The 25,732-nt window shown below is 39.4% G+C and overlaps 1 protein-coding gene and 1 non-coding gene across 4 annotated transcripts; both read left to right on the forward strand.

Annotated features, from left to right (window-relative positions):
- Positions 1 to 81: 81 nt before the first annotated feature.
- N4BP2L1 (NEDD4 binding protein 2 like 1) lies at positions 82 to 25,464 on the forward strand. 3 transcript variants are annotated; one of them, XM_031465854.2, is made up of 5 exons: positions 82 to 642; positions 18,815 to 18,942; positions 19,255 to 19,343; positions 21,170 to 21,246; positions 22,341 to 25,464. In XM_031465854.2, the coding sequence occupies exons 1-5, from the start codon at positions 374 to 376 to the stop codon at positions 22,597 to 22,599; spliced, it is 822 nt and encodes a 273-aa protein (XP_031321714.2). In that variant the 5' UTR covers positions 82 to 373; the 3' UTR covers positions 22,600 to 25,464. The 3 variants fall into 3 exon arrangements, with proteins under 3 accessions (XP_031321714.2, XP_064349290.1, XP_064349292.1); XM_064493220.1 differs by lacking the exon at positions 21,170 to 21,246 and adding an exon at positions 21,296 to 21,364 and having other exon boundaries at positions 22,341 to 22,542; XM_064493222.1 differs by lacking the exons at positions 19,255 to 19,343; positions 21,170 to 21,246 and adding an exon at positions 21,296 to 21,364.
- LOC116157320 (small nucleolar RNA SNORA16B/SNORA16A family) lies at positions 7,259 to 7,391 on the forward strand. Its single transcript, XR_004141347.1, has one exon. It is a non-coding gene; the product is annotated as a small nucleolar RNA SNORA16B/SNORA16A family (small nucleolar RNA).
- Positions 25,465 to 25,732: the final 268 nt, after the last annotated feature.

Below are 25,732 nucleotides of genomic sequence, written 5' to 3' on the forward strand. Positions count from 1 at the left end.
GAGACAATGAGCCTTTACTGTTACTATTCAAAATGCTGTTCACATTCTTTTATCGTCAACTAAAACTATTTCACTTTCAAGGTCTAGGCCAGTGGGCGGTGGGGTGAGGGAGGGCTTTTGCGGCGGGCCTGCCTTCCAAGCGGGCAGCCGGGGGAAATGTCCAGTGTCCCGCTGGGCCAGCCCTCTCCCCTCAGGGCGAAGGGAGGCCAGGGAGTAGGGCGGAGAGCAGGGGTCGCGTCACCAAGGTTTTCCCTGCTGTCAGTCTCCCATAGTCCCCAGCTTTCCAGGTAGGGACGCCCCCTCCCACGCAGCGCGGTTCGGGCGGGTGGGAAGGAGGGGCTGGGCTCCGAGCGCCCGCCCCTCCATCTATCACATGGCCGGAGAGCCACAAAAACAACAGCTTTGGCCAGGACCCTGGCTCCAGGAAAGGGAACCCAGGGCTCTTGCGACCAGCCCCCACCCAATGGAGGAGAGTTTTCTTGAATCCTTTGGGAGGCTGAGCCTCCGGCAGCAGCAGCAGCAGCCGCCTCGGCCGCCGGCCCCGCCGCCCCCGCGTGGGACACCTCTGCGCCGCCACAGCTTTCGGAAACACCTCTACCTCCTGCGAGGCCTCCCGGGCTCCGGGAAAACTACACTGGCCAGGTAATGACGGCACCCGGGCGCCGCGCGCGGACAGGGCCGAGCGAGCCCCTCACCCGGCCCCGGCCCCGGCCCGAGCCTGCCGCGGGGCAGCCGGGCCGCCCGGTCCCGCCCGAGCCGCGGGCCCGAGCTGCGGGCGGCCCGTCCCGTTGGTTCCCATGCTGCGCCCTCGCGGGAAGACGGCTCTAGGCACTGCGCCTGGCGCGAGCCGCAGATGGCACCGGCCCCCGCGCGGCCCCTGCGCCAGCCGGGCTGGGGAGCCTTCGCCCCTTGCCCGGGGTCGGGGGCCCGCGGGGAGTCTTCTTCAAGAAAGCCCGGTGGCGACTGCAGAGAAAACCGCCGGGCCGACCGCTGGCGCGCAGACACCCGCCACGGTGCGTCAACAGGCGTTTTAAACGGGAGCGGAGAAACGGGGGCCTGGGGTCGGGGGCCGGGCCAGTTGAGGCAGCCCTGCGTGTGCTTTGGCTGAGAAAGTGCACAGGTGCCTGGGGGAGGGGGTCGCGCGGTCGCCGCAGGCCGTCATTGACACAGCCTGGCTACGGGAGCGCAAATTCATTTACTCGTGAATTGCGTCATCGGCCTCCGAACCGGGTCAGAGCAAAATTATGCGGGCTTGTTGCTGGGGCCACCTTGCTAGGCCCGCAGCTGCAGCCTCAACTCCGACTTCTGCCCTGCACTTGTTCCTGCAGCGTTGAACTGTTTCTCTCCTTGCCTTTGCTGACTCTGGCCCGCCTGCCTGGCTTGCCTGCCTAGCCTGCCCTCTGCCACCCTTGCCCTGAATGATTCCCCCAGCCCTTTAAGACTCAGGTCTGTTAGCTGACCCGGCAGCTACCCCACTGGTTGATGCTCGCTCTCCCGGCTCCTCCTCGGCTTCCTCGTTTATACCCCTGTGGCTTCACTTGGTTTGCACATGATTTTGTTTATCCTTCTGTAAGTTTCTTGAAGGTAGGGGCCCTGTATGCTGTCCTGCCAAGCACAGTGTCTGGCAGGAGTAGGTGTCATTAGAAGTGGACCTTTGCCCTCAAAGAGCTTTCCACCTCACCAGAGAGATAAGGCTGGCTGTAAAACCAGGAGAATGGCCGTAGAACGGTGGAACCATAGAAGAAGAACCAAGGTAGCACACATTCAGAAGTGGATTTGATTGGTACCCAAAGACTGGGAGGAGGGTCTGGGTCCTTTGGGGTTAGGAAACAGTGACAGCTATGGTGATGTGCTGCCAGTTTTAATCAGAATTAGTGACTGATTTGTGGAGTAGAAGCCTCTAGCAAAACAATATACACCTTTCAATAGGTCTTCTCTCTGGGTGGAGACTAGGGGAGCCTGCTTAGAATCCAGTGGAACTGGTTATTTTGTGATACGGTCATGGTGGGTACATCTCTTACCAACTAAGTGTCTTCTGAAATCAAATCCTGTTCAGTTTCACTTTGGCTTCCTGATCTGTGACCTATCACACAGAGTGTCCAAGAAGGAAGAAAACGTCTTTGGACAGATTTTGTTTATAACTACTCAGAAGGGAAGTGAAGTGATGAGCGGAAGTGCAGAGAATTGAACTGCAGAATTCATGGGTTTTGGACCTCACTTTTCTCATTTGTAAAGTGAGTGGGATGGCCTGGGTGGTCTTTAAGGTCCCTTCTGGCTCTAACACTCTGCACTTCTAGGATTTTAATTCCTGATTGACATTTGGCTAAATGGAAGACACCGGATGAGAGACCAGCTTATTAAAGAACACCTCCCTAGGGACGACTGGAGTGAGCACTGGCATGGGAGTCCGAAGATGTGCCTTTAGATCCTCTTCATTACAAAATAGTTGGTGACTTTGGGCAATCACCCACCTTTTCTGGGACTTACTTTCCTTTCATGTGAATGCTAAGAAGTGATTAGGTTAGAAGATTTATTGACGATCTTTCTAGCTCTTAATTTCCAGTTGTAGGACTTAAAAATGTTTTGTTATTACTGGCTAGGTAAAGAACTCTGACCCCAGAGTCAATTTATGGCTTCAGATCCAAGCTCTGCTACTGACTAGCTATGATCTCAGTTCCTCTGCACCTCAGTTTCCTTCCTGTTAAATGGGGATATCTGCTCTATCTACTTCAGAGGGCTCTTGTGAGAATTAAACATGTGTGAGAGAACCTGTGAAACTTTAAAGTGCTATATAAATTTTAGAGGCATTAGTTACTGCCCAAGATGTTGGTCAGCTGAAGTAATCTTCAGAATGTTCCTGGGGAGAAGTCTGGCTCTGAAGTGGAGTTGACACTGTGAGTTCTCCTGATAGGCTGGGCATCGGCAGTTCTGGGAGCAGAGGACCTTGGCCTTGCCTCCGGGTGGGTTATGTATTTGCATAGAAATCTGGGAAGTGGCAAGCAAACAATCCACAGCTCAGCAAGGAAGGAGGCCTGCAGTGAAGATGAAAGGTGTGGAGGAATTCACAGGCTGTGGCTGTCAAGGAGCTGCCTTCCCTACTTTTGTGGGGAGCTCAGGTGGGGAAGAGAAGGAGGATGGCAAAAAAAAATACACGTGTAAGAAAATAGTAAAACTGTAAGGCTATCTTATGTATCGTTGGATTCTGGGAAATTCGTATTTTCATTCTTCTATGTATTTTCCAAATTTTCTATAATGAGCATGTATTTCTTGGATCAGAAAAATAAAACTTTTTTCTTTTAAAAATTGGTGGAGATCCATTTTTACATATCCGGGTTCCTCTTTTTTCTGCTTAACTTTTATCTTTCATTTGATTAAATAAATAAAAATGTTTTTGAAATTAGGTTATGTCTGATCTTCCAAATCAACATTGGATTTCTATGCTTTTCATCTGTATGTTTTCATAGTTTGAAAGGGCTGGAATGTAGAAACCATCTATTTAAATTCTTTGTACATATTAAAAAATAACAGTTGGAGTTTTATTTGGTTTAAAATTTTTAAAGTACATCAGAGTACCGAAAAATCAGCGTGCACCCTAACTCTGTTTTACCATCTCTATTTCATTTAAAAAGCATTTCAAAAACAGGTTCTTACCATTGACCTGTAAGTCCTACTCTCAGGAATTCATTCTAAGATAATAGCTGGACAAGTGCATGAAGACAGAGGAATGTGCGTTGTAGTTTTTTATATGTTAGAAACAATGTGAGCCAACTTAATTAAACATACAGAAATAGAGGACTGGCTTATAAGTTATGAGTCATTAATGGGAACATAGATGCACATTTTACATGCCAGTATATACACAAAATCCCATTTTGTGTTCAAAGAAAGGGATCTGCATATACTTATAAACAAATGTGTGGAAAGTTGTTGACAGTTGTTGACTTTAAGGCAGTGTGATTATAAACTTTTACCTGTGGCTTATTTTTTCATTTTTCTCTAACAAATATATATTATGCATTAACTTTTTTAATTAAAAAAATTTTTTATACGTGTTAAATTTTTAAAGCTATTTAAAGTTGAAAATAGTTTTATTAAATAATTTGGGTAGATAGACCCAGGTGTGTGACAAAGCATTTATTAAATAACCAAATAAATATGTCATTTTATATATAAAAAGGCTTCTCTGGGTTTATTCTTAGTTGGACATACTAGGAAGCCTTTTTAATCTGTTAGGAGATTGATTTTCATTACTTATTGCTATTAATTGTTTAATTATTAAATATTTTATTAATTAGCACATGAACTGGCATAGGTCACTTGATTCTTCAACACCACAAGTTCTTTTTCATTAAAATGGAGCTAATATTCCATTGGTTAGTTTATTGTGAGGATTTAAGATACTGTGGTAAACAATGATCCTGTGATTATGTATGTGTAAGCACTGTAGAATACGTGGGCTATGTAATAACAACTATTATTAATTATTCACTAATCAACAATAGTAGAATTCACTGAGTACTCGTAAGACTGTTAGTGCTTGTTCAGTAAGGTATATGGGAAATAAGATTAAGAGCAGGAGCCTATGCAAGACTAACAAATGGAAGACAATAACCAGTATGCTACTGTGGGTAAGTAAAGTCTCATGGGGAATGGTGTCTTGTGTGCTGGTGGTGTTCAAGGCCAGGGGAGTCACTGAGGATAGTTAGGAAGGTAAGATAATTAGGGAAGAGATAATCTCCATGTGGAGCTGGCCTTGAAGACCAGGAGGGTGTGGCTGAACAGTGGAAAAGGCCTGGCAGCATGAGTAAGGAGATGGAGATGAGAAAGAGCTGGATGTTCTCCTAGGCTAGTGAGGAGCATGGCTTAACTGGGGTGGATTGTTCATAGTAGTGATGTGTTGGGTAGGTAAACCCAGGACTAGATCATGGAGAACGTTAAACACTGGGTAAGAGGAGTACAGAGCTGACAGAAGAAGTAAGATTCCAATCTCAAGACTCTCACTCTCCGCAGGTGATGCAGAACTATTTCTGTTTTCACAGCTGAACTCATAAACTCGCTTGGATCTGTACCTGTCCTTATCTCCTACCTCAGTGGAGACATCTGTGGGTGTCTGTTTACCTCCATGCTTTCTTCTGTGTTGTGTGTATGTGTGAAAATATCCCCCAATTTGGGGCCATTTTAACCATTTATAAAGTGTACAATTCAGTGTCATTAATTGCCTGATACTGTGCAACCATCACCACTGTCTTTTTCAAAAGAATTTTATCACTCCAAACAGAAACTCTGTACCCATTAAGCAATACTCTCCCCTTCCTCCCTCCCCTGAGCCCCTGGTGACCTTTGATCTACTTCTGTCTCTGTATTTGACTACTCTAGATAGCTCAAGTGGCATCATACAGTATTTGTCCTTTTGTGTCTAGTTTATTTCACTTAGCTTAATGTTTTCAAGGTTCATCCATGTTGTAACATGTGTCATAACCTCATTGCTTTGTGACTGAATTATATTCCCTTGCATAGTTATACCACTAAATCATCCTTTTGAGATGAAATGAAATGGCAATAGGAGTAGGTAGTCTTTCCTTTTTAAAAATATTTTAAAGTCTTTATTTGAAAAATTAAAAGTTGTCAACCTTAAGCAAATTCCTGGAATTTTTAAAAATCTTTATGTGTCAAAGAACAGTATGGGAATCAGACTCCAGGACATGTTGCATCTTTTGCAACATTCTAGTTTGCTTTGGAACCATAAAGAATGTAACATGGATTCGGTCGGCTCAAAGGATGCCTGCTGACAGCTCTCTTTTCTCTGCATTCATATCTCTGGACAACATGGAATTTTCCATCCAGAGAAGTACCTTTTCATTATTTCTTGGCACTAGAGCTTTCCAAGGAGGTGAAAGAATGCTTTCCTGATGTAGTGTAATGGTAAGACAGAGATGGGGACAAAGGTGTACTTTACAGCCAAATGTGGTGAAATATGGAAAGCAGTGAGAAGAGGGGATCAGTTAGGACCACTAACCGTGAGTAGTCAGACCCCAGAGCACTTGTGCCCCAGTGCTCCTGAGTCTGCCGTCCTGGACCGTGGTGTTTTTGTTTATGAGGCCAGGGCTCTCATAAATAAAAGCAAGGTCAAAATAGAAACTTTGCAGTATTCCAAGTCTGGGTGTATGAAACTAGAGTATCAGGCAGGCAACATCTCAGAGTTTTAGCCATTTTGGTCTACTTGGGGAAGCTATTAGCTTTTTGTATTTTTAGTGATTTTTCGTAAGATGGGTCCTGAATCTCCTTTCCCCATCCCTGAGAGTCCTTGCAGTGCCTCTCTCTGCAGGTTGGGATGAATGAGGATTACACATGCTGTATATGTTCCCAGAGAGTAAGAACACGGAGTGCAGTATATGCTCACAATCACCTGCTAGAAAGGTAACACGGAAAAGAAAGCCCGTATGTACTGAGTGTGGACTGTGTGCAGGCACTGTATATTTGCTGGCTTACTGGATCTTTATAGTAATTCTAACATGAAGTGTTTTTATTTTATAGATGAGGATGTTAAGATCAAGGAATGAAACATTTGCTTCTGAGACTCGGGATTTCATGATGCACAAAATGGTCTCACCTTAGCAGGGATGTTCATGGACAAACATCCACTGATTAGGGAGTCCTGTTGAAGTAAGATTGTATTACTGGGATGTCTCACCATCCCTTCCCACACTCTTCCAGGATATAAGGAAAAGGGTCTGAGGGGCCTTCCCTGCTCTCTAGAGTAGCACCTCCCCCGCCGTCTTTGCCCTGTGCTTTGACTCACCTTTCTTCCTTGCACCAGCACGGCCTGGCATATACTTACTTGTTTATTATCTATTTCGCTTATGAAAAGGTGCGCTTCATGAGATGGGATGTAAGCTCCACAAGATCAGGAACTTTATTTGGTTCAGCCCCTAAAGGAAGGCCTGGCACATAGTAGGCCTAAACGTTTGACGGATTTGTTCATGCCAGAAGCTTCCTAAGAGTTAGCTCAGAATCAGCATGGGTCTTGAGTGAACAGCAAAACCAAAAAGGAGATCATTCACATAAAGAGAAAATGTGAAAGAATGAATAGGCTGTGGAGAACAGACAAGAGGAATAAAGGAGTGGAGCCACTCTCTCCAAATGCTCCAATGTTCTCTTCAATTCAGTTCATAAGAAAACCATTCCCGTGTTTTACGTGTGAAAATGTTTGATGTGCCGTCTCCTTCACCCAATAGTTATCCCTAAAAAGAGATTTAAAAATAAGTATCAGAGGTACAGCTGCTTTCCCATAATAAGCAGCAGTCAAAAAAGAACCCAAAGTGACAGTTTTCTTGTATGGCCACTGTCCTGTTGTCTGTAAGTGATTTATGACATTTTGGGAAAACACAGCCGAAAACAAGTTAATGCTGAGGTGGGTGTGTGCTTCTGATTCCTTCCCCTCTTCTGAGCATGGCTGGAGTGACCAGCAAAACACAAACATAGGGGAAACCTGTGGCATTGCTGGATTCTCCAGAAGGGCACTGTTCACGTGCAAGATACTGAAGGGATTTCTGTAGATGTGTGCAGTGGGGCCACATTGGCACTTGAGAGCTAACTATGAGTCTGGTTTTGGATCCCATAAACATGCCCTGCTGTGAGGGGTAAGGGATGAGGGCAAGAGTGAGCAGTAGGACGGCCTGGGAGCCCTTCACTGGAGTCCCAGTAGCCGCTGTGGCTTAGTGGTATCCGTGGGGCTGGTGATGGTTGAGGTCTGTCTCTACAGGGGCAGGGCTAGCCTTGGCATGGTGGTTGGCAGCACCAAGAAGGTCAGGCCACCCCAGGCCGCAGGGGACACTGTCCCAAGGTGTTTACAGCTGTGGCTCCCTCCCCATTCTCCTCAGGTTGTTTGGTCACCGAACCTGTTTCCCACCTCCCAGCTTAAAGTCTTCGAGGAGAATTCTAATAACATCCAGAGGAAGTGCTGGAATCCGAGGAAAGTCCTCTCTCCCAGTCGTGTTTGGGGGTAAATCTGAGGTTTGGGTAAAATTCTCAATGTATAAAGATGAGTAAATAGAAATTCTCCTCACACAGTTTGGGACCCTATACAAAGTTTTCATAATTAAAGCAACAGAACCATTCATACATTTACCAAATATTTATCGATTAATTTGCCTGTACCTGACATTCTTCTGATGCTTAGAATAGAACAGTGAACCAAAGAGAAAAATCCCTGCCTTCATGGAACATGTATTCTATCAGAGAGAAATTTTTTTTTGAAGTAAAGGAAGTTGTAAACAACATCTGCTCTGCTCTGTCCTTTCATAAAAACAAACAAAAAGGATTCCATAGCTCTTCCACTTGAGGTATAGATCCTCAGAAGACGCTCTACGTTTGCACAGGGAGATTGACACAATGATGTTCATTGAAAGTTGTTCATGATAAAATTGCAAACAACCTCAGTGTCATTAGAGAAAAGGATAAATGTGGTTTGTCTATTTTTCAGCACTCTATCACAGTGATTTAGTGTATAGCTCTGAGGCCAGAAGCCTGAGTTTTAATCCAGCTGTACCACTCACTGATCTTTTTTTTCTTTTTTCTAGCTTGATTGAGGTGTAACTGACACATTGTGTAAGTATAAGGTGTACAATGTGTTGATACACTTCTGTACTGAAAAATGGTTACCACTGTGGTGTTAGCCACCACCTCCATTGTGTTGCATAATGAAACACTCCTTTTTTGTGGTGAGAACATTTAAGATATATTCTCTTAGCGACTTTCAAGTATATAATACAGTATTAACTATAATCACCATGCTGTACACTAGCTCCCCAGACTTACCTTATAATTATGACATTTGTACCCTTTGATCAACACTTCCCCATTTCCCGCACCCCTCAGCACTTGGTAACCACCGCTCTACTCTGTTTCTATGAGTTTGACTTCTTTAGATTCCACATGTAAGTGAGATCATACAGTATATGTCTTTCTCTGTCTGATTTATTTCACTTAGCATAATGCCCTCAAGACCCATCAATGTTGTCACAAATGGCAGGATTTCCTTCTTTCTCATGGCAGAATAATATTCCATTGTATATATTTCCCACATTTGCCCATGTATCCATTGACAGGCTCTTAGGTTGTTTTCATATCTTGACTATTGTGAGCAGTGCTTCAATGAACTTGGGAGTGCAGATATCTCTTCTAGGTCCTGTTTTCATTTCCTTTGGATGTATAAGCAGAAGTGGGATTACTGGATTTTATGGTAGTTCTATTTTTAATTTCTTGAGAAAACTTCATTCTGCTTTCCACAGTGGCTGCACTAATTTACATTCCCACCAACAGTGCACAAGTGTTTCCTTTTCTCCACGTCGTCATTAATCTCTTCTTGATGATAGCCATTCTAACAGGTGTGAGGTGATAGCTCACGGTTTCGTTTTTTCCCTTCTTTATATTTTATTTAAAAAAATTTTAAGTTGTATATATATCTATTTTTATTGAAGTATAGTCAGTTTACAATGTTGTGTTCATTTCTAGTGTACAGCATAATGCTTCAGTCATAAATGAACATATGTATATTTGTTTTCATATTCTTTTTCACCATAAGTTACTACAAGATATTGAATATAGTTACCTGTTCTATACAGTATGAACTTGTTGTTTATCTATTTTATATATATTAGTTAGTATCTGCAAATCTCAAACTCCCAATTTATTCCTTTCCACCCCCTTTCGCCCCTGGTAACCATAAATTTGTTTTCCATGTCTGTGAGTCTGTTTCTGTTTTGTAAATAAGTTCATTTGTCTTTTTTTTAATTCCACATATAAGTGATATCATACGGTATTTTTCTTTCTCTTTCTGGCTTACTTCACTTAGAATGACAATCTCCAGGTCCATCCATGTTGCTGCAAATGGCATTATTTCATTATTTTTTATAGCTGAGTAGTATTCCATTGTATAATTATACCACAACTTCTTTATCCAGTCATCTGTCGATGGACGTTTAGGTGGTTTCCGTGTCTTGGCTATTGTAAATAGTTCTGCTGTGGACACTGGGGTGCATGTATCTTTTTGAATTAAGGTTCCCTTTTGATATATGCCCAAGAGTGGGATTGCTGGATCATACGGTAAGTCTGTTTTTAGTCTTCTAAGGAATCTCTATATTGTTTTCTGTAATGGCTGCAGCAAACTACATTCCCACCAACAGTGTAGGAGGGTTTCATTGTGGTTTTGATTTGCATTTCCCTAGTAATTAGTGATATTGAGTACCTTTTCAGGTACCTGTTTGCCATTTATATGTCTTCTGTGGAAAAAGGTCTATTCAGATCCTCTGCCCATTTTAAAATTGGATTGTTTGTTGTTTGCTAATGAGTTGTATGAGTTCTTTATATATTTTAGATATTAATCCCTTATCAGATACATGATTTGGAAATATTTTCTCCCATTTGATAGGTTGCCTTTTCATTTTGTTGATTATTTCTTTATTAAACACTTTATTAAAGAGACTGTTTCTCCATTGGGCATTCTTGATTTATTTGTCAAGTATTAGTTGACTGCATATGTGAGGGCTTGTTTCTAGGCTCTCAGTTCTATTCCATTGGTCTATGTATCTGTTTTTATTCGAGTACCATTACTGTTTTGTTTGCTATTGATTTGTAGCTTAGTTTGAAATCAGGAAGTGTGATGCCTCCAGCTTTGTTGTTCTTTCTCAAGATTGCTCTGGCTAATTGGGGTCTTTTTTGGTTCCATACAAATTTCTGGATTGTTTGTTTCATTTTTCTAAAAAATGCCTTTGGAATTTTGATAGACATTGCAGTGATTCTGTAGGTGGCTTTGGGTAATATGGACATTTTTACAGTATTAATTCTTCTGATCCATGAGCACAGAATATCTTAACCATTTGCTTGTGTCTACTTCAGCTTCTTTCATCAGAGTCTTATTGTTTTCAACATACAGATCTTCACTTCCTTGGTTAAATTTATTTCCAAGTATTTTATTGTTTTTGATGCTGTTGTAAATGGGAATATTTTCTTTTTCAGATGTTTTATTGTTAGTGTGTAGAAATGGAACTGATTTCTGTATGTTGATTCTGTATCCACTCACTCGTCTTAATTTCTTCATTTGTAACATGGGGGTTGCGAGCAGTACTTATCTCAGGTCTATTTGAGCATTATATGAGAAATGTCATTAGAATAGTGCTTGAAACATAGTAAGTACTTAATAAATGTTAGCTATGTTTATTCTTATGGCATTAATGGCTACTCTTTATGTAGCAGTTAAAAGAAATGGACTAAGTCTATATATCAACATGAATACATCTAAAAATATTTTTTCCTTCACTTATTCATTCAACAAATATTTATTGAGTGCCTACTATGTTCCAGGAAGTGTTCTAGGTACTTGGGAATCATCAGTGAACAAAACAAAGATCCTGCTCTCATGGACCCTATATACCAGAGGTAGGGAAAAGGCTGTAAAATATAAGAAAACTACCCATTATGTTAGGAGGTCATAAGTGCTGTAGAAAAGGGAAAAGAGTATATAGTAAAGGGGTTTGGGATTGCCAGAGTTAAGGTGGAGGTTTGGTTGGATTTTAAACCAACACAACAAATAGGAGAAAGTGTTAATAATTATCAGCTTCAGTGTTTGTCATATTAATTTCTTTTAACTTTATACACAAAAATTTTTTTCTGAAAAATTCTTGTCTCTGATATAAGAGGTACAAGAAAAATGATAATGAGTCTGAACTATAAAAGGAGTTGGCTAACTATAAAAGGCTAAGATGCAGAACAAAGTTTTTGAAGGAGCTGAATATTTAAAAAAATAATTTAAGGTAAATGTTGGAATTTTAAAGTTTATGAGACATAGAGATGAGCAGAACCACAATGCAGCAAATCAAACAGTAGCATAGAAACACAGAAGACCACTGTGAGATTAAATAGAACCAAATAAAACCAGAATAAATGTAACTAAAGCAACAATTACAGATTTAATAGAACATACTTATGAGTTGAAGACTTAAACAAAAGTGATAAAAAATAAATTTAGTACCTAGCTATATCCTGGTAAGACTGCTGCAGAAGCTGTTAACCGGCTACCCCTACTTCCTTAGTCCCTTTTTGTTAGGTGTGGCAACGTGCCAACCACGTTTTCAAGACTCCCTTGCTGCTTCCTGCTCTGTAGAATATGGGTGTAAAAGCTGGAACTGCAGTGGCACCCTGTGCCCATTAAGGGGAACAAAATGGAAGAATGAAAGAATGGAAGCCACATGTTAAAAAAAGGACAGTAGACACACGTTTATGAAAAAAGGAAAAACAAAAGATGGCAGACACCTGGGTCCATGTTGACCTTGGGTCCACGTGATACCAGCCTTAGAATCTACTTCTGGATTTTTCACACACGTATATATGTATACACACACACATACATGTATCTGTACATTTTTAAAAGCCACTGTTATCTGAGTTTTCTATTAAATGCGATTGAACTCAATTTTAACTGAAACAAATTTGAACTAAAAATATCTGTGGAAAAGGATTGTAATAAGTAGTTCTCATTCAGCCAAATTGTGTTTGAAGACAATAGAAGAGCTTTCTTAGATCCACAAGAACTCACAAAGTATAGAACAGCCGTGTGCCCTGACTGTATTAACCTGGGGTACAATTCTGGCAGCACCATATCCAGGTCTTATAAATCTGGACTAGTTATTTAGCCTCTTGAAGCCTTAGTTTCTTCATCTAAAAAAATAGAGAAAATGTTGTTGCCTTTATAAGTTTGTTGTAAAGGGTAAGGAGAGAGAATATATGCCAAGCTCTTTGTTTAGTGCTTAGCATTCTTAGAAAAAAAGCAAATTTATTGGGACAGCCAACTTTAGTCCACCATGCGAAGACTCAAAGACATCAAGAAGGGGAAATCATTTTATTTGATATTGTTCAGAAATGTGTCTTCAATAAAATAAGAAAACAAAAGTATACATTTTGTAAAGGAAAGATTTGCAGCTAGTGAATGTAATCAAGGAAATAATACTGGAAATACTGGGGAGAGAGACAATGAAGAAGAACTTAGACATCAAGCTTAGTGGGACAAAATAGAAAGTCCAACCATAGGCCTAATTATTTGTTATCGTTTAGTATACATATAATACAAATATTTCAAAACAATGAGGAATTGATGAAATGTTCAGTCAGTGGTTTGGGGATAACCAGTTTCATGTGGGCAAAAAATCAAATTAGATCCTCAACCACTGCCACCTACTGAACTAAAATTTTAGATGGATTGAGGAGTAAAATGTAATAGAACACAAATGAATGTTAATATAATCTTGGGGTGAGAAAGATTGTTGTAAATGTATTATCAAAGGCAGAAAGTGGAAAATAAAAGATGGATACAGTGACTAGAAAATTTCTAATAAGTTAGAATTTTATGTTAGAGTTTATTATGAAAAATTTAAAAGAAATTGATGTACTTAATAAGAAATTTACATATTTAATAAGAAAGCCATAAACCTCTCAGTAGAGGTTTTTTATTAACAATCAAAGAACATGAAAATGCAGTTCACAAAAGAGTATCTCTAAATGACCAGCACAGATAAGAAAAAATATTTAAACTTGCTGGTAATAAAAGAAGTTGGGGACAAACTAAATTCCTAACCATAGAGCATTGGTTAAGTAAATTATGGTACATCCATACGAGTAACTACATCATTAAAAGAATGGTATAGAATAATATTTCATGAGGTGGGAAATAACTGCTGTGGAAATAAGTTTGGTGAAAAGTTGAAATGCTCTAGATTATGTTTGTTTTTATGTAACAACACATCAGAGGAAAAGAAATTCTGTCTCCTGGAAAGAAGATCAAAATGTTTATAGTAATTATTTTTAGGTGGGGGGATATAGGAACCTCCCCTATTTTGTAGTTTTCTCTTTCAAAATATTTTGCAGTGAATATGTATTACTTTGCTAATTAGAAAGGAAAAACAGTATTTTTAAGGTTTCTGTAGAGTAAGACACAGGAGCCAGATTGAAGGGCTACCTGCTGGCCAAATTTGGGATAGTTTGAGCATCATAAAGACCAGCGATAGTGAGCATGATTAACAGGGGAAGGGGAGAGAAAGAGAGCTGTTCTTGACTAGACAATGCCACCTTGTATATATAGAAGAGATTATATAATGTGATAATCGGTATTCTTCAATTCCCAGTGTAATAATCAATTTGCCAGTGATCTAGCAATGAATGTAAACATCATCGAGGGAAAGGTTTTAGGAAACAGGGTTGTTACATGGGGTCTCATGTTTCACACCCACCCACCCTTCCCACGCCCAGCCTTAGGTAGCATTACAAGCGAAGCAATGGACCTTTATAGAGGAGACATCTGGCTGACACCACCTTTTAGCCAAGTGATCATACTTAGCATGATGGTACAAATGGTCATTATGTGCAATCTGAAGTAAACATCACCTCTGTAGTCACCTTCCAAAAATGTTTAACCTGGATCCAATTATGAGGAAACAATCAGACAAACCCAGAATGTGGGGCATTCTCAAGCCAACTGACCTCGACTCTGAAAAGGGAAACCAAAGAGGGCACGAGGACAGTTCTAGTTTAAAACACTAAAGAAACATAATAACCAAATGCAGTACTTGAACCTATGAAAGATATTATTGATACCATGAAGGAAATTTAAAACTTTAAAAAATCTATTAACATTAGCTATTATGAATAACTATAATATAAATTATAACATAAGTTAATAAAATTATAATTTATTTAAAACAATGTATTATGATTTATAATTATAAAAATAATATAAATTAATGTTATTTTTTAGATATGATCATGAATGTGTAGGAGAATGTTCTTATTCATAGAAGATACTTAAAGCATTTAAGAACAAAGTATCATGATGTCTGCAACTTAGAAGGTAACCAGTATTCATTGTATTATTCTTTCAATTCATTTCTATAGGTTTGAACATTTTCTAAATTTAAAAGGTTGAGGGGAAAAAAGTTCAGGGAAAAGTATGGAAAAATGAAACTTACAGGACATAGCAACCAAATACAATGTGTGGGTCTTGTTTGGCTCTTGATTCAAGCAAACCATGTGTAGGATTAGGTTTATGAAACAATTGGGAAAATTTGAGTACTGTTGGGATGTTTGGTGAAATGCAGTATGAAGCAGGTGAAACAACATTGGCCATATGATGATGATTGTTCAAGCTGGACCATGGGCACATGGGGAATGATTATGTTATTCTGTCTGCTTTTCCACGTTGGAAAGTTTCTGTGGGTTCGTCACCAGTTGTGGGTTCTGGCCAGCAGAAGTCCCACCGAGACGGAATGAATTACTCAAGACTCTGGGGAAAAGTCAAGAGAGTGAGAGGGAGTTGGAAGCCAACTCCACGAGCCTCTCAAATCTCTCATGTTTATTGAGTACAGTTGAAGCAGGAATTTAGGGAAGGACAGGGTGGGATCACAATGAGTACAAAGGCTTTGTTTATTGTTGGTGTTTGGCTCAAGGTCATAAGACCCTTTTTGGTGAGTCATAACAGTGTTGAGCCTTTCAGCTTATCAGGGTGGAACTTATAAGAATCAGCTGCTTGACAAGATTTTCCTGGACTCAGGCGACTGTGCCTGTCTTAGGTTGCCCCCTCAGGGGGTCTTACCCGTCATTGGCCAACCAGCCTTCTCAGCTCTGAGTCTGCAGTTTTTTACCATTCCAGCCCAAGGCTGTTTTGGGGATAGAAGACTAACAGCAAGCACGCCCAGCATTTATAGCCGGGGGCCTGGGTCATTGCTAAAACCTCAAGGCAGTTACTAAGCACATCTTCTTTAAGGAGATAAGTGGCTGGGATTGTTACAATTTGTTAACCCAATCATGGGCTCCCACAAGTTTCCATAATAAAAAGTTAGGGGTACAACTCAAAATTATATACTAATGTTGAGCTTTGTCAGTGAGTGGGTGAGTGACTAATAGGTACCTAAATATATTTCTATGGTTCTCTATTATTAAATAAAAGAATTATACAAAAGGATGATAAGTTGTGAAATCAAGATTAGAACCTAAGTTTCTCTCCTAGCAGTGATTTCAAGTGAATCTGGGGGAGCTGTGAAGGTGAAGGTTATATGGAAGTAACTGTCTTCCTGTTTTTTCCCTTTTATTTTCGTCCTCTCAATTTCCCTAATGCACGAGGCTCCTGACCACCACAAAGAAAGCTAGAGCTGGGGCATTATCCTCATCACTTCTGAAGCTGATGGAATGGTATTTATTGCTTCCACTTAAGTTTGAGACTCTCAAGTTTGTCTGTTTAATCAGTTCTTCATTTAGGTAGGAGAGCTTTTATTGTCTTGCATATTCAAGGTGTACCATGGCTACCAGTGCTAATTTAACATTCAGGTGAAGATAAAACAAGTTTTTGAGGGAATGATCATGAAGATCATACAGGCACCTCTCTCCCAACCCCCTCCCCCAAATTCCATTAGCGTTGTAAAGGTGAAAACCACTCATATTTTTGCCTACCTGTAACCATGTAGGCTAAAGTCACATGTGCCTTAGGAAATGAGGGTTAGATGGTTTAGCCCTATAGTGGTCTTGAACAATTTAACTTTTACTCTAAGGCAAAATTTTCCAATCAGGGAGGGTAGTAGTTTCTTTGCTATGTTTTGTTTTTGTTTTCTAGGGAATAGGGTTCAAATGAAATGTGAATTGAACACATGCCTTAAATTTTTTTTTAAAGGAAACATTAGAGAGTATTAACTTCCAATAGATAATATAAACCATAAAAAGGAAAACACTAGTAGATAAGGGTCTGTTTATGAAAAGAAAAACTCATCTCTGGAAATGACAAAACAAAACAAAACCTCTAAGGTCAGACTTAATAGGGAAACAGATGAAACCAGATTTAGAAGGGATGTCATATCAGGGACCAAAAAGGAAAAAAAAAATCTTGCAACTAATATCCATAGTTGCTTAACTGAGTACACAAAAGAAAGGAAAGTAAGTTACACATTATTATTTAAACTTTGTAGCTTTCATGATTTAAACTAGATAATATTGATGAAAATAATTTAAAACCTGTAAACTCTTTCACAAATATAAAATACACACACCTGAAAATGCAGCTAGTGTTGCCCTTAGGTTTTCTTCTAAGGTGTCTTTATAATAATTGTTTGCATTGGAGGTTAAAGTTTGGAACTTTGATCTGGGTTTTCAGTTTGAATTTATTTAAGGTCAAAAGACATTTATGTGGAAACTGAATTTGTTTCGTTGAATCTTTATACTTTCTTTCATGTTGCTTTCTGTGTCTGTGGTAGATTTAAAATGGCCATATTTTCTTTGCCATCTCTCCCATTATGTACAGACTCCAATATACTTTACTACAATGGCATGTAAATAGTCTCGGTTAGAAAATTTGACTTCACTTCTTACTATTAGTAAAATAATAGTAGCTTACATTTGTAAAGTGCCTTACCTCTTGGAAAATGTATTCCCATACCTCACCTCATTTGAGTCTTACTAGAAGCCCTGTTTAAAAGGTAGTGATTCTTATCCGTGTTTTCAGTTGGGAAAACAGAAGCTTAGAGAGATCACATGACGGGGTAGAGGAAAAGTCAAGAACTGAATGCAAGTCTTTTAAGCAGCTTAGGTGCTTCCTCATCATCTGCGGCTTCAGTGCCTTACGTTCTTTCTTGATTAAAGAATTCTTCTTGATGGAGAAGAAAAAACAAAAAGAGTTGAATAGCTCTGCTTTCTCTTGCATTTTCTGCCCTTGTCGTTCTTCAACATTTTTTTCCTCCAACTTTTAAATATCTTTTTATTATGAGCATGGCCGTGTTGTCATATACTCTATCTGCCTGGTGAATTTGTTTGAAGTTAGAATTATGCTGGTGAGTGCTGCACGGAGGAGGGAGAGAAGCACACACTCGTGGTGTCAGGTGCTGTGCGGGGGCTTCCCCAGGTTGTGAGGTCATCATCCTAACTTGCCAAGATGTGTGACATTGTCCTCAGTTTTTACAGATGAGGAAAGGAGGCTCAGGGATTTACCCTGTTACTGTCTAGCATAATAGCCACCTTCTCTCCCAAAAAGGCTGAGTATGGATTTCAATTGGAATCATCTTCTCTTTGAAGTTATTTTGTGCAGAACTTAATGTGCTTTTTTTCTCCCTCCTTTAAAGGACATATTCCATGATGGTTTTTCTTTTTTTCTGTGGTATTTTCATATTTCGAGAGAGTAATTGAGGTTTAGGAAGGCATGGGGAATGTCGGGTGTCCTTCTTTCCTTCTCCTGCTGTGGTTTCTAAATTTGGCTTAGGTCACTGCTGATATGTTACCTAACGGGGTAGCACCCACATCACTTTTATCTACATTTCATACCTCAGCAAGAACTAGTTTCAAGGATGGGTCCTTACAGAGGACATAGCTCCAAGGGCAGGGGACCCAGGACAGGTGCGGGTATGAAAGAAAGGGCTGCAGCATGGGTGCGTGGGCGTTGGCGCATCACAGACCAGTGGCAGTGAGGGCTGTGCCCACAAGGGAAGGCTGTCGTCACACCCGCAACGTGGCCTAAAGAGTTTTGTCTAGAATTAGTCCTGGTTGCTGCAGAAGTCAGTGGTGGTGACCAGCATTTGTTACTTTCAAGTCTCCTCTCAGCCCTCTCCTGCCTCCTATGAAGGAATGATACCTTCTAGAAAGGCTAGCATCTCTCTTTCCAACTTGAATTGCAACATCTCAAAACCTGATGGTCTCATAATTACAAACTGCTAAATGTTAGAGATGGAAGGAAGTGATTTACGTTATGACAATGCATCGTCATAAAATAATCTCTTATTTCCCCACTTTCCAGACAATTGCAGCACGACTTTCCCAGGGCCCTGATTTTCAGCACTGATGATTTTTTCTTCAGGGAAGATGGTGCCTATGAGTTCAATCCTGATTTCCTGGAGGAAGCTCATGAATGGAACCAGAAAAGAGGTGAAACATTCCTTTCCACACTCCTGGGAAATCCTATTGTGCACGTAGATTGTAGCTACTGCAAAATGAAAAAGTGTTATGGAAGGAGCTTAATCTAAAGTTCTGCCATTTTTTCCCCCCTCAAACAGAATGCCAGAGTGTAACCTCCCTAGATTCCAGGAAAAAGAGAATGATTGATAATGGGTTCTGAAATAGGTGGTGTTAAAGTTGTGTAATGAGGACCTCTGGTAATAAAAATAACAAAATATGGAGCACGCTCACCCTTCTCTGACTGTTGCATGTTGTTCACTGTTATGTAACATTGTGTTGCAGCAAGAAAAGCAATGAGGAATGGCATATCCCCCATTATTATTGATAATACCAACCTCCACGCCTGGGAAATGAAGCCCTATGCAGTCATGGTAGGAAGAAGTATCATTCTGAATTTTCAGTTACGGGCATTTTGTGAGAAAGTTGAAACATTTGTTTTTTCTTCTTTTTCTGATCTTCCATGATCTCATATTCATTAATAGTCGTCCTCTCAGGGAGCAGATAAAGAGGTTTTATTTTAGTGTTTCTCTGTTGTTCAGTGGCTGAAATTTGCTGAGATGCTGGTATCACTTCAGGGTACATTTTAAAAATAGTCCTTGGTCTGAATTCTTGATAGCGTGTCCATCTTGGCTGTTTTCCTAAGGGAGGCATACACAGGAGCCTCCACTGAAACCGGCCAGGAAGTGCTGGGCTAGGTGATGCCACCAGAGGAGCTGCAGATGATGTTCATAGGACAGTTCTGTCTCTGTCACGCCGGGCACTTGAGTACTATGTTCCAGGGCAACGAATTTCTTAGTTTAAAAACAGATTTAGGATTAACATTGTAACCCTGTTATGATACTGGAATATAAATATAAATTCACATATAAAGGTAACTAAGTTGTCTACGCTCAGAACAGTAAGATTGAATAAAGTGATGTGCACATTTTTCTTTGAGTTTGAAATATGTCTGATCTGTTTTCAGACGTATTTCATCTTGCGTGCTAATAAGTTTTCATTCCTTACTGAGTGTAGAAAGGAGAAAAGATCCAGAAACATGCCGGGGCAGGAAGAAGACAGCTGAGGAGTCTCCCCACTTGGCTAACTGTAAAGCGAATATCTCTAAAACTGGGCTCGTGGCCGTCTGTTTTTAGGCCTCTTCATGTTTTGGGCAAAATAGCTTACCTACGAATATGCTTTCCCTTAACTGTACTTCATCAGTTTTACGCAGGCCCAGACTGTGGGACTTTGGTGAATGTAGGAAAGAAAGAGCATCAAGTTTGTGGTTACTTCAGTTCGTGGCTCGAGCGTCCACTTGGGAGAGAAATGAACAGGGACGTGAAGAGTCGAGTTAGTTAAGGCACAGCTCAGAACCAAGAGTCAGGGGTTAAGTGAGAGGCTCAAGGGAAGTCATTTTACTTTTTATTTTTTATCTTCTGTTTTCTAGACATGGACCATCTTTTCTAGCCACCCACAGCCATTAATAAGACCCAGAAATTAGGTATTTTCCACATATGACATTTGATGTCCTTCCCAAATTCGAAGTGTCCATTTAGAGAATGAAGAGGAAATCTTTAACTTAGCTCTTTTCATTCTGTATTTTATAACACAATAAACAATAGTGATAATAGAAAGTTCAGTTTGAGGTTAAAAAGTAGTGGTCAGTTTATGAATGCAAAGAATGTTTGATGTTTATGTGAAGTGGTAATTTTCTAAACTCAAGGAAATGGGGCCCACTGAATTGAGCCCAACTGTCCTGCATAGCAGGGAGAACAAGTAGGTGGAAGTCACTTTTATTTCCTAAGCTCTGTGCCTGTGGCACCCTCACTTTCTAAAGCATCTGACAGAAGTGAGTCCATGATAATCACATAAAGGACTTTGAGAAGCCATTAGAGTTCATTGCTCATACCTGTGGACAGGGCATTTAAAACTAGTTCAGCTATCTGTTTTTTAACTAGCCAAAACAAAGAACCTTTATAATTTTCCAGCATAGCAGATAAAATTGACCAAAATTGATCATTGGGAGCCGTAATAATCTAAGAGTGGCTAAGAAGGGAAATGAACCAACTGTATTTGTTAACATAAACTAAGGCATTGGATTACTGGTCAAACAAGAGGAATTTTAGAAAAGATTTGTAATAAATGTTAAATGGCAGCGTAACCATTCCCAAACATACATACCATGTCTTCAATGTTTTATGTACTTTTGAAAAATCAGGCACTTGAAAATAACTATGAAGTTATATTCCGAGAACCTGACACTCGCTGGAAATTCAACGTTCAAGAGTTAGCAAGGTACTTCTTTGTTTTTCTAGTTCCTCATTATGTATCCTGCTATTTTCAGGTATTTCAGACCGAACAAAAGAATCTTTTCAGGCTGGAAATGGACATGGTAGTTTTCAGGCCAGAAATGGTAATTCTTAGAAATTGATAACTTTGGAATTATTAATGTGAAGACTTTAGTTTGGGATCAGTTTTCTGATGTAATGCTAAATGCTAAATCTTGGCTTGGACTTGGTCCTTGAAAAGGACACGTTTAACATGCTGCTAAATGCTTCTTTATCAGCGAACATTTAAAAGCACTTTCCTCTGCATGGGATTGCACTTGTGAGTGGTGTTTTTGCACTTAGGCTAAACAAAGATCTTCAGATGTGGAACCGTTTGTGGTTCATTTATGATCTAAATGCTGCTTCTGATTTGTAAAGCAATAAATGTTCAAATAACACTAACTTGTTGATTGAATGCATGGATTCTGATACTCACTATCTGTGCTATTTGATAATGTCAGTGATTTAAAGTAACCAGTGAGATCAGAATTTAGTTTTGGGGAATAGGCCTAGTTCATCTTACAGTTATAAGCAGACAGTGTTTCCAAAGGGATCTGTGGAGCGCCCCCATCAGAATTGCCTGGGGTGGATGTTAAAATCCTAATTCACGGGCCCATCCACAGTTGGAATCTCTGGCAACTGCATTTCAGACTATATCCCCAGTTGATTCTCATGCCCTCTTGAATTAAAGAAGATTATTTTAATAAGCATCTAGAAGTATGTAGGACTGACATAATTGATTATAGATAATATGCATGACAAACTGGCAAATACATAATAAAAAAAAAAGTAATGGTGCTCTTTTACAACTTGAAGCACAGAAATGAGATGTCCAGAAACAAAGCATTTCTGAAGCTTTAGCTTTTTGCTAGCCTCAGGGTAGTTTGAGGGTTTGCAGGGCAGCATGAAAAACGGGACTTGAGCCTGAAAGATAACTGCTAACATGACTGTTATGCTTTTGTCAGAGTTCCATCCTGAGATAATAATACAGGAGTTGTAAAGTACAAGTAACTCCTTTTGATATGATGCCTTAACTAACCTTTTGCATTTTTTTCCACATAGAAGAAACATTCATGGAGTCCCAAGAGAAAAAATACACCGAATGAAAGAACGGTATGAACATGATGTTACCTTTCACAGTGTGCTGCATGCCGAGAAACCGAGCAGAGCAAACAGAAGCCAGGACAGAAGTAATGCATCTCCTTCCGACGGTGCAGGGTATTGGAACACCTACGCAGAGTTCCCAAACCGGAGGGCTCATGGCGGCTTCATTAATGAGAGCTCCTTTAACAGAAGGGGTGGTTGTCACCATGGATATTAGAGGTCTCTCTTACAGGCACTCAGAATTTTCCTAAATCAGTTTTTACTTCAAATTTTGGTATTTATTCTTTGTTCAATTGTAGTCAGAGCTCTAATTCTAATGTAAATAGTCGAACCTGAAAGTTTTTGAGCAGAAGTAACTACATTCATCTTCAACAAGCATTTGTTAAAGTGATCCTATATGCATGGCCTGATGCTGGGAACTCTGCCGATTTGATTAAACAAAGTCCATTTCTATAGGGAAAGGATTAATTTGAAGCTGAAACCTGAGGACATACCCAAGAACATAGTCAGCCTTGTAGGTCCATTAATGAAATGAAGTGTTTATAATATAAAGCTTCAGTACCACTTTCTCTGAAGCAACCTATTTTTTTTCCAGGAAATTCATCTCCATCAGGAAAGTTGGAACAGTGGGGGAGGAGAAGTAGGAGGCAGGAAAAATTTTAGTGCCATTGCTACGCTGATAATCCATGTATCTAACAATGTGAGATGTGTGGCTGTAATGATGATACTGATTTTCCTTTGAAATGAATATGGCAGAAAGTACACATCTAAGGGAATATTGTCCTTCAAAGTAGACACTTTGGGAAATTATTCCTTTATTTTAGTGATGTATCATTGTTAAACATGTCTGTCAAAATCCTTCTTATTAGCTATACAAGCTACTGAGGAAAATCAGTGTCGTTACTTAAAGTCGCATCTTGTGTTTTAACTACCACTTTATTGAACAGGGTTAAACCTGAATAACTTTTGGCTGTTGTGCTAATAGTGTAAATAAAACAGGCCTGCTTTTATAAAACACCAATTTTTAAGAGGAATAATCAAGCAATTTTTAACATTATGCCTATAAACATGTATATAATGACATGGCAGCCCAAAGTTTTGGGAGTGCAAGGAATTAAGCATCCGAGGACGCAGATCCTATGGAGATAGGTAAAAGTCACACTTGTCTTAAGATGAGCAGTCTTGGTATTTTTATGTGGCATTAAGACAGTAAAGTTCTACCACTTCTCTTATACTAATACTGAACTAATGAATCCAAATTAAATCTCAGCAGATTGAAATCAGATTAGTTTGGTGTGAGACCACGATAGATAAGATCATGTAGGATGTATGCTTTATTTCTTGTTGGCCAACAGCTTTCTAATGTTTTGTGAAGTATTATTTTTAAGTGTCCTATCTAATGGTGCTTTTATGGTTATTAAAATTATATATGGTATTGCTTTTAATGGATTTGTCATTGAATCTAAGGTTTTAGTTTAAGAATATAAAAAAATTTAATTACCATAAATTCCACAGAATCCTACAGTATTAAGAACCAGCTTTTCTATATCATAAACTTATTTACCAGTCTTCAATGAATAGGTAACAAATGCAACCTGATATTTTACTGGCTTATATAAATGATTTGATCTGTACACATTAGAAAGACTGTATTATTACTTTAACATTCCATTATCTAACACTATTGAAATCTATACAACATCTTGACTACCAGCAACGCATCTGTAATTTTTTTCTTCATTAACATTAAAAAAATTGGTGTCTCCTTTGAGTAGCCAAGTTTGGCCAACAAACTAAAGTTTAGCGAATCTGAATGATTTTAAGGTATAGTTTTGCTAAATTCTGTATGTCCAAGCACAACACATAATAATCTAATAATAATGATGATCCACATGACAACTGCCCTGTTTTCCAGGCCCAGGTAGCTCTGGGTATCCTAGTCAATGTGGTCACTGCAGAACTAGCTCAGTCTGGATGGCTTGACTCATTTAGGATAGTAGACCAAGAAGTGGCAAAGAACCGAGGTGGGAACGCCTTTCCTTTGATCCCATGGGAGCAGCCTAACGGACCAGAACTCAAGCCCTCCTGACTTAGGTCTGACTCTCTACTTAGGGCTTCTGGTTCACCTGGGCTGGACTGGGCTGGGCCACTATGGAGAAGTAGCCCCAGGTTACAAGTGCAAAGCTTTTAAAGAGCTCAGAATAGCTTCCCTGTTTATTTGCCTGTTTTTCCCTGTGTGACTCCTAAAATACTTTGTTTGGAAGCATAAGAATCATTGATTAAATGCCACCAACTTTATTTATCCCACCTAGACGTGTTCTATTTTTTCTCTCAACAACTCCCATGGCTCCTGATTTGTATAATTTTACTGACTTGTTTTATGTATTACCATTTGCATCACTCTTAGAACTGGGATAGTGCTTTACAGACAGAGTAGGCTCTGATTAAGTGATTGTTGAGTAAGTTACACAGATTGCTTCTACCATTTATCCCTTATCATGCAGTGTATATTGTTGACTTTGTAATCATTAAATTGTCATTTACTATGTGGGGGGATGATATTCACATATACTCAAGCTTCATATTTTTCTCATACAAGTTGGCTATATTGTTTATAATTTATAAAAAGCAGTGTGTGCATTAGATGTGTCTGCAGTGGGTTGTCTAAATGGTAATGAAGAATGAAGGAGGTTATAGCTCAAGTTTTTCCAGGAATCAAAAAAAAAAAAAAGGTTAAATTTTTAAATTTTTATAATTCTTTGTTTCCCTGACACTTGAAGTTTTATTCCCTGTTCTGGAGTGGATCACTGGGAAGATGATTAGGATGTGAAGACCAAATTATTATATGAACAAAACTTAAATCACATTAATAAGACTGGCAGAACACTTAAGTTAGAACACTAGAGTAGACTACTATGTTAATGATTTTGAGAACAGAGAAAAATCATGGGTCACAGTTATGGAAGGAAACAAATTGCTTTTTAAAAGGATCTATTCTTGGCTTTAAAATGTGTTTATAATGAGATCTGATAACATGATACTGTATATAAATTTAAGACATATTAAAAGACCTGATTTAAGAGCTTCTCCATGCTATGAGTACCTACTTCAAACTGCTTTCTCTCTTTTCTCTATTAAATGTAAGAAAGTAACAAATTAAGAGAATATCATCTTAAATTGAATTGTTATCTCCTGCTTTGGTAGTTAGAAAAAACTAGGTTTAAAGGGGACTACTTGCTGAATCCTGTGATAGGGCTAAAAATAAATCAAGTAGAATCAGTGCCAATTTGAAAGAAAGATTTTAAGTCGTAGTCCAGATGATCATTTTGTTAAAAAAAAATTAACACTGT

The sequence above is a fragment of the Camelus dromedarius genome, chromosome 13, assembly GCF_036321535.1.
Source record: "Camelus dromedarius isolate mCamDro1 chromosome 13, mCamDro1.pat, whole genome shotgun sequence".
NCBI lineage: Eukaryota > Metazoa > Chordata > Mammalia > Artiodactyla > Camelidae > Camelus > Camelus dromedarius.

What these genes read in the sequence shown, in the direction of transcription:
- N4BP2L1 (XM_031465854.2), top strand. Translation starts at nt 374, where the DNA reads ATGGCCGGAGAGCCACAAAAACAACAGCTTTGGCCAGGACCCTGGCTC. An exon ending in GGGAAAACTACACTGGCCAG is followed by an intron (nt 643 to 18,814) that starts GTAATGACGGCA and finishes CCCACTTTCCAG; the next exon opens with ACAATTGCAGCACGACTTTC. An exon ending in AACGTTCAAGAGTTAGCAAG is followed by an intron (nt 21,247 to 22,340) that starts GTACTTCTTTGT and finishes TTTTCCACATAG; the next exon opens with AAGAAACATTCATGGAGTCC.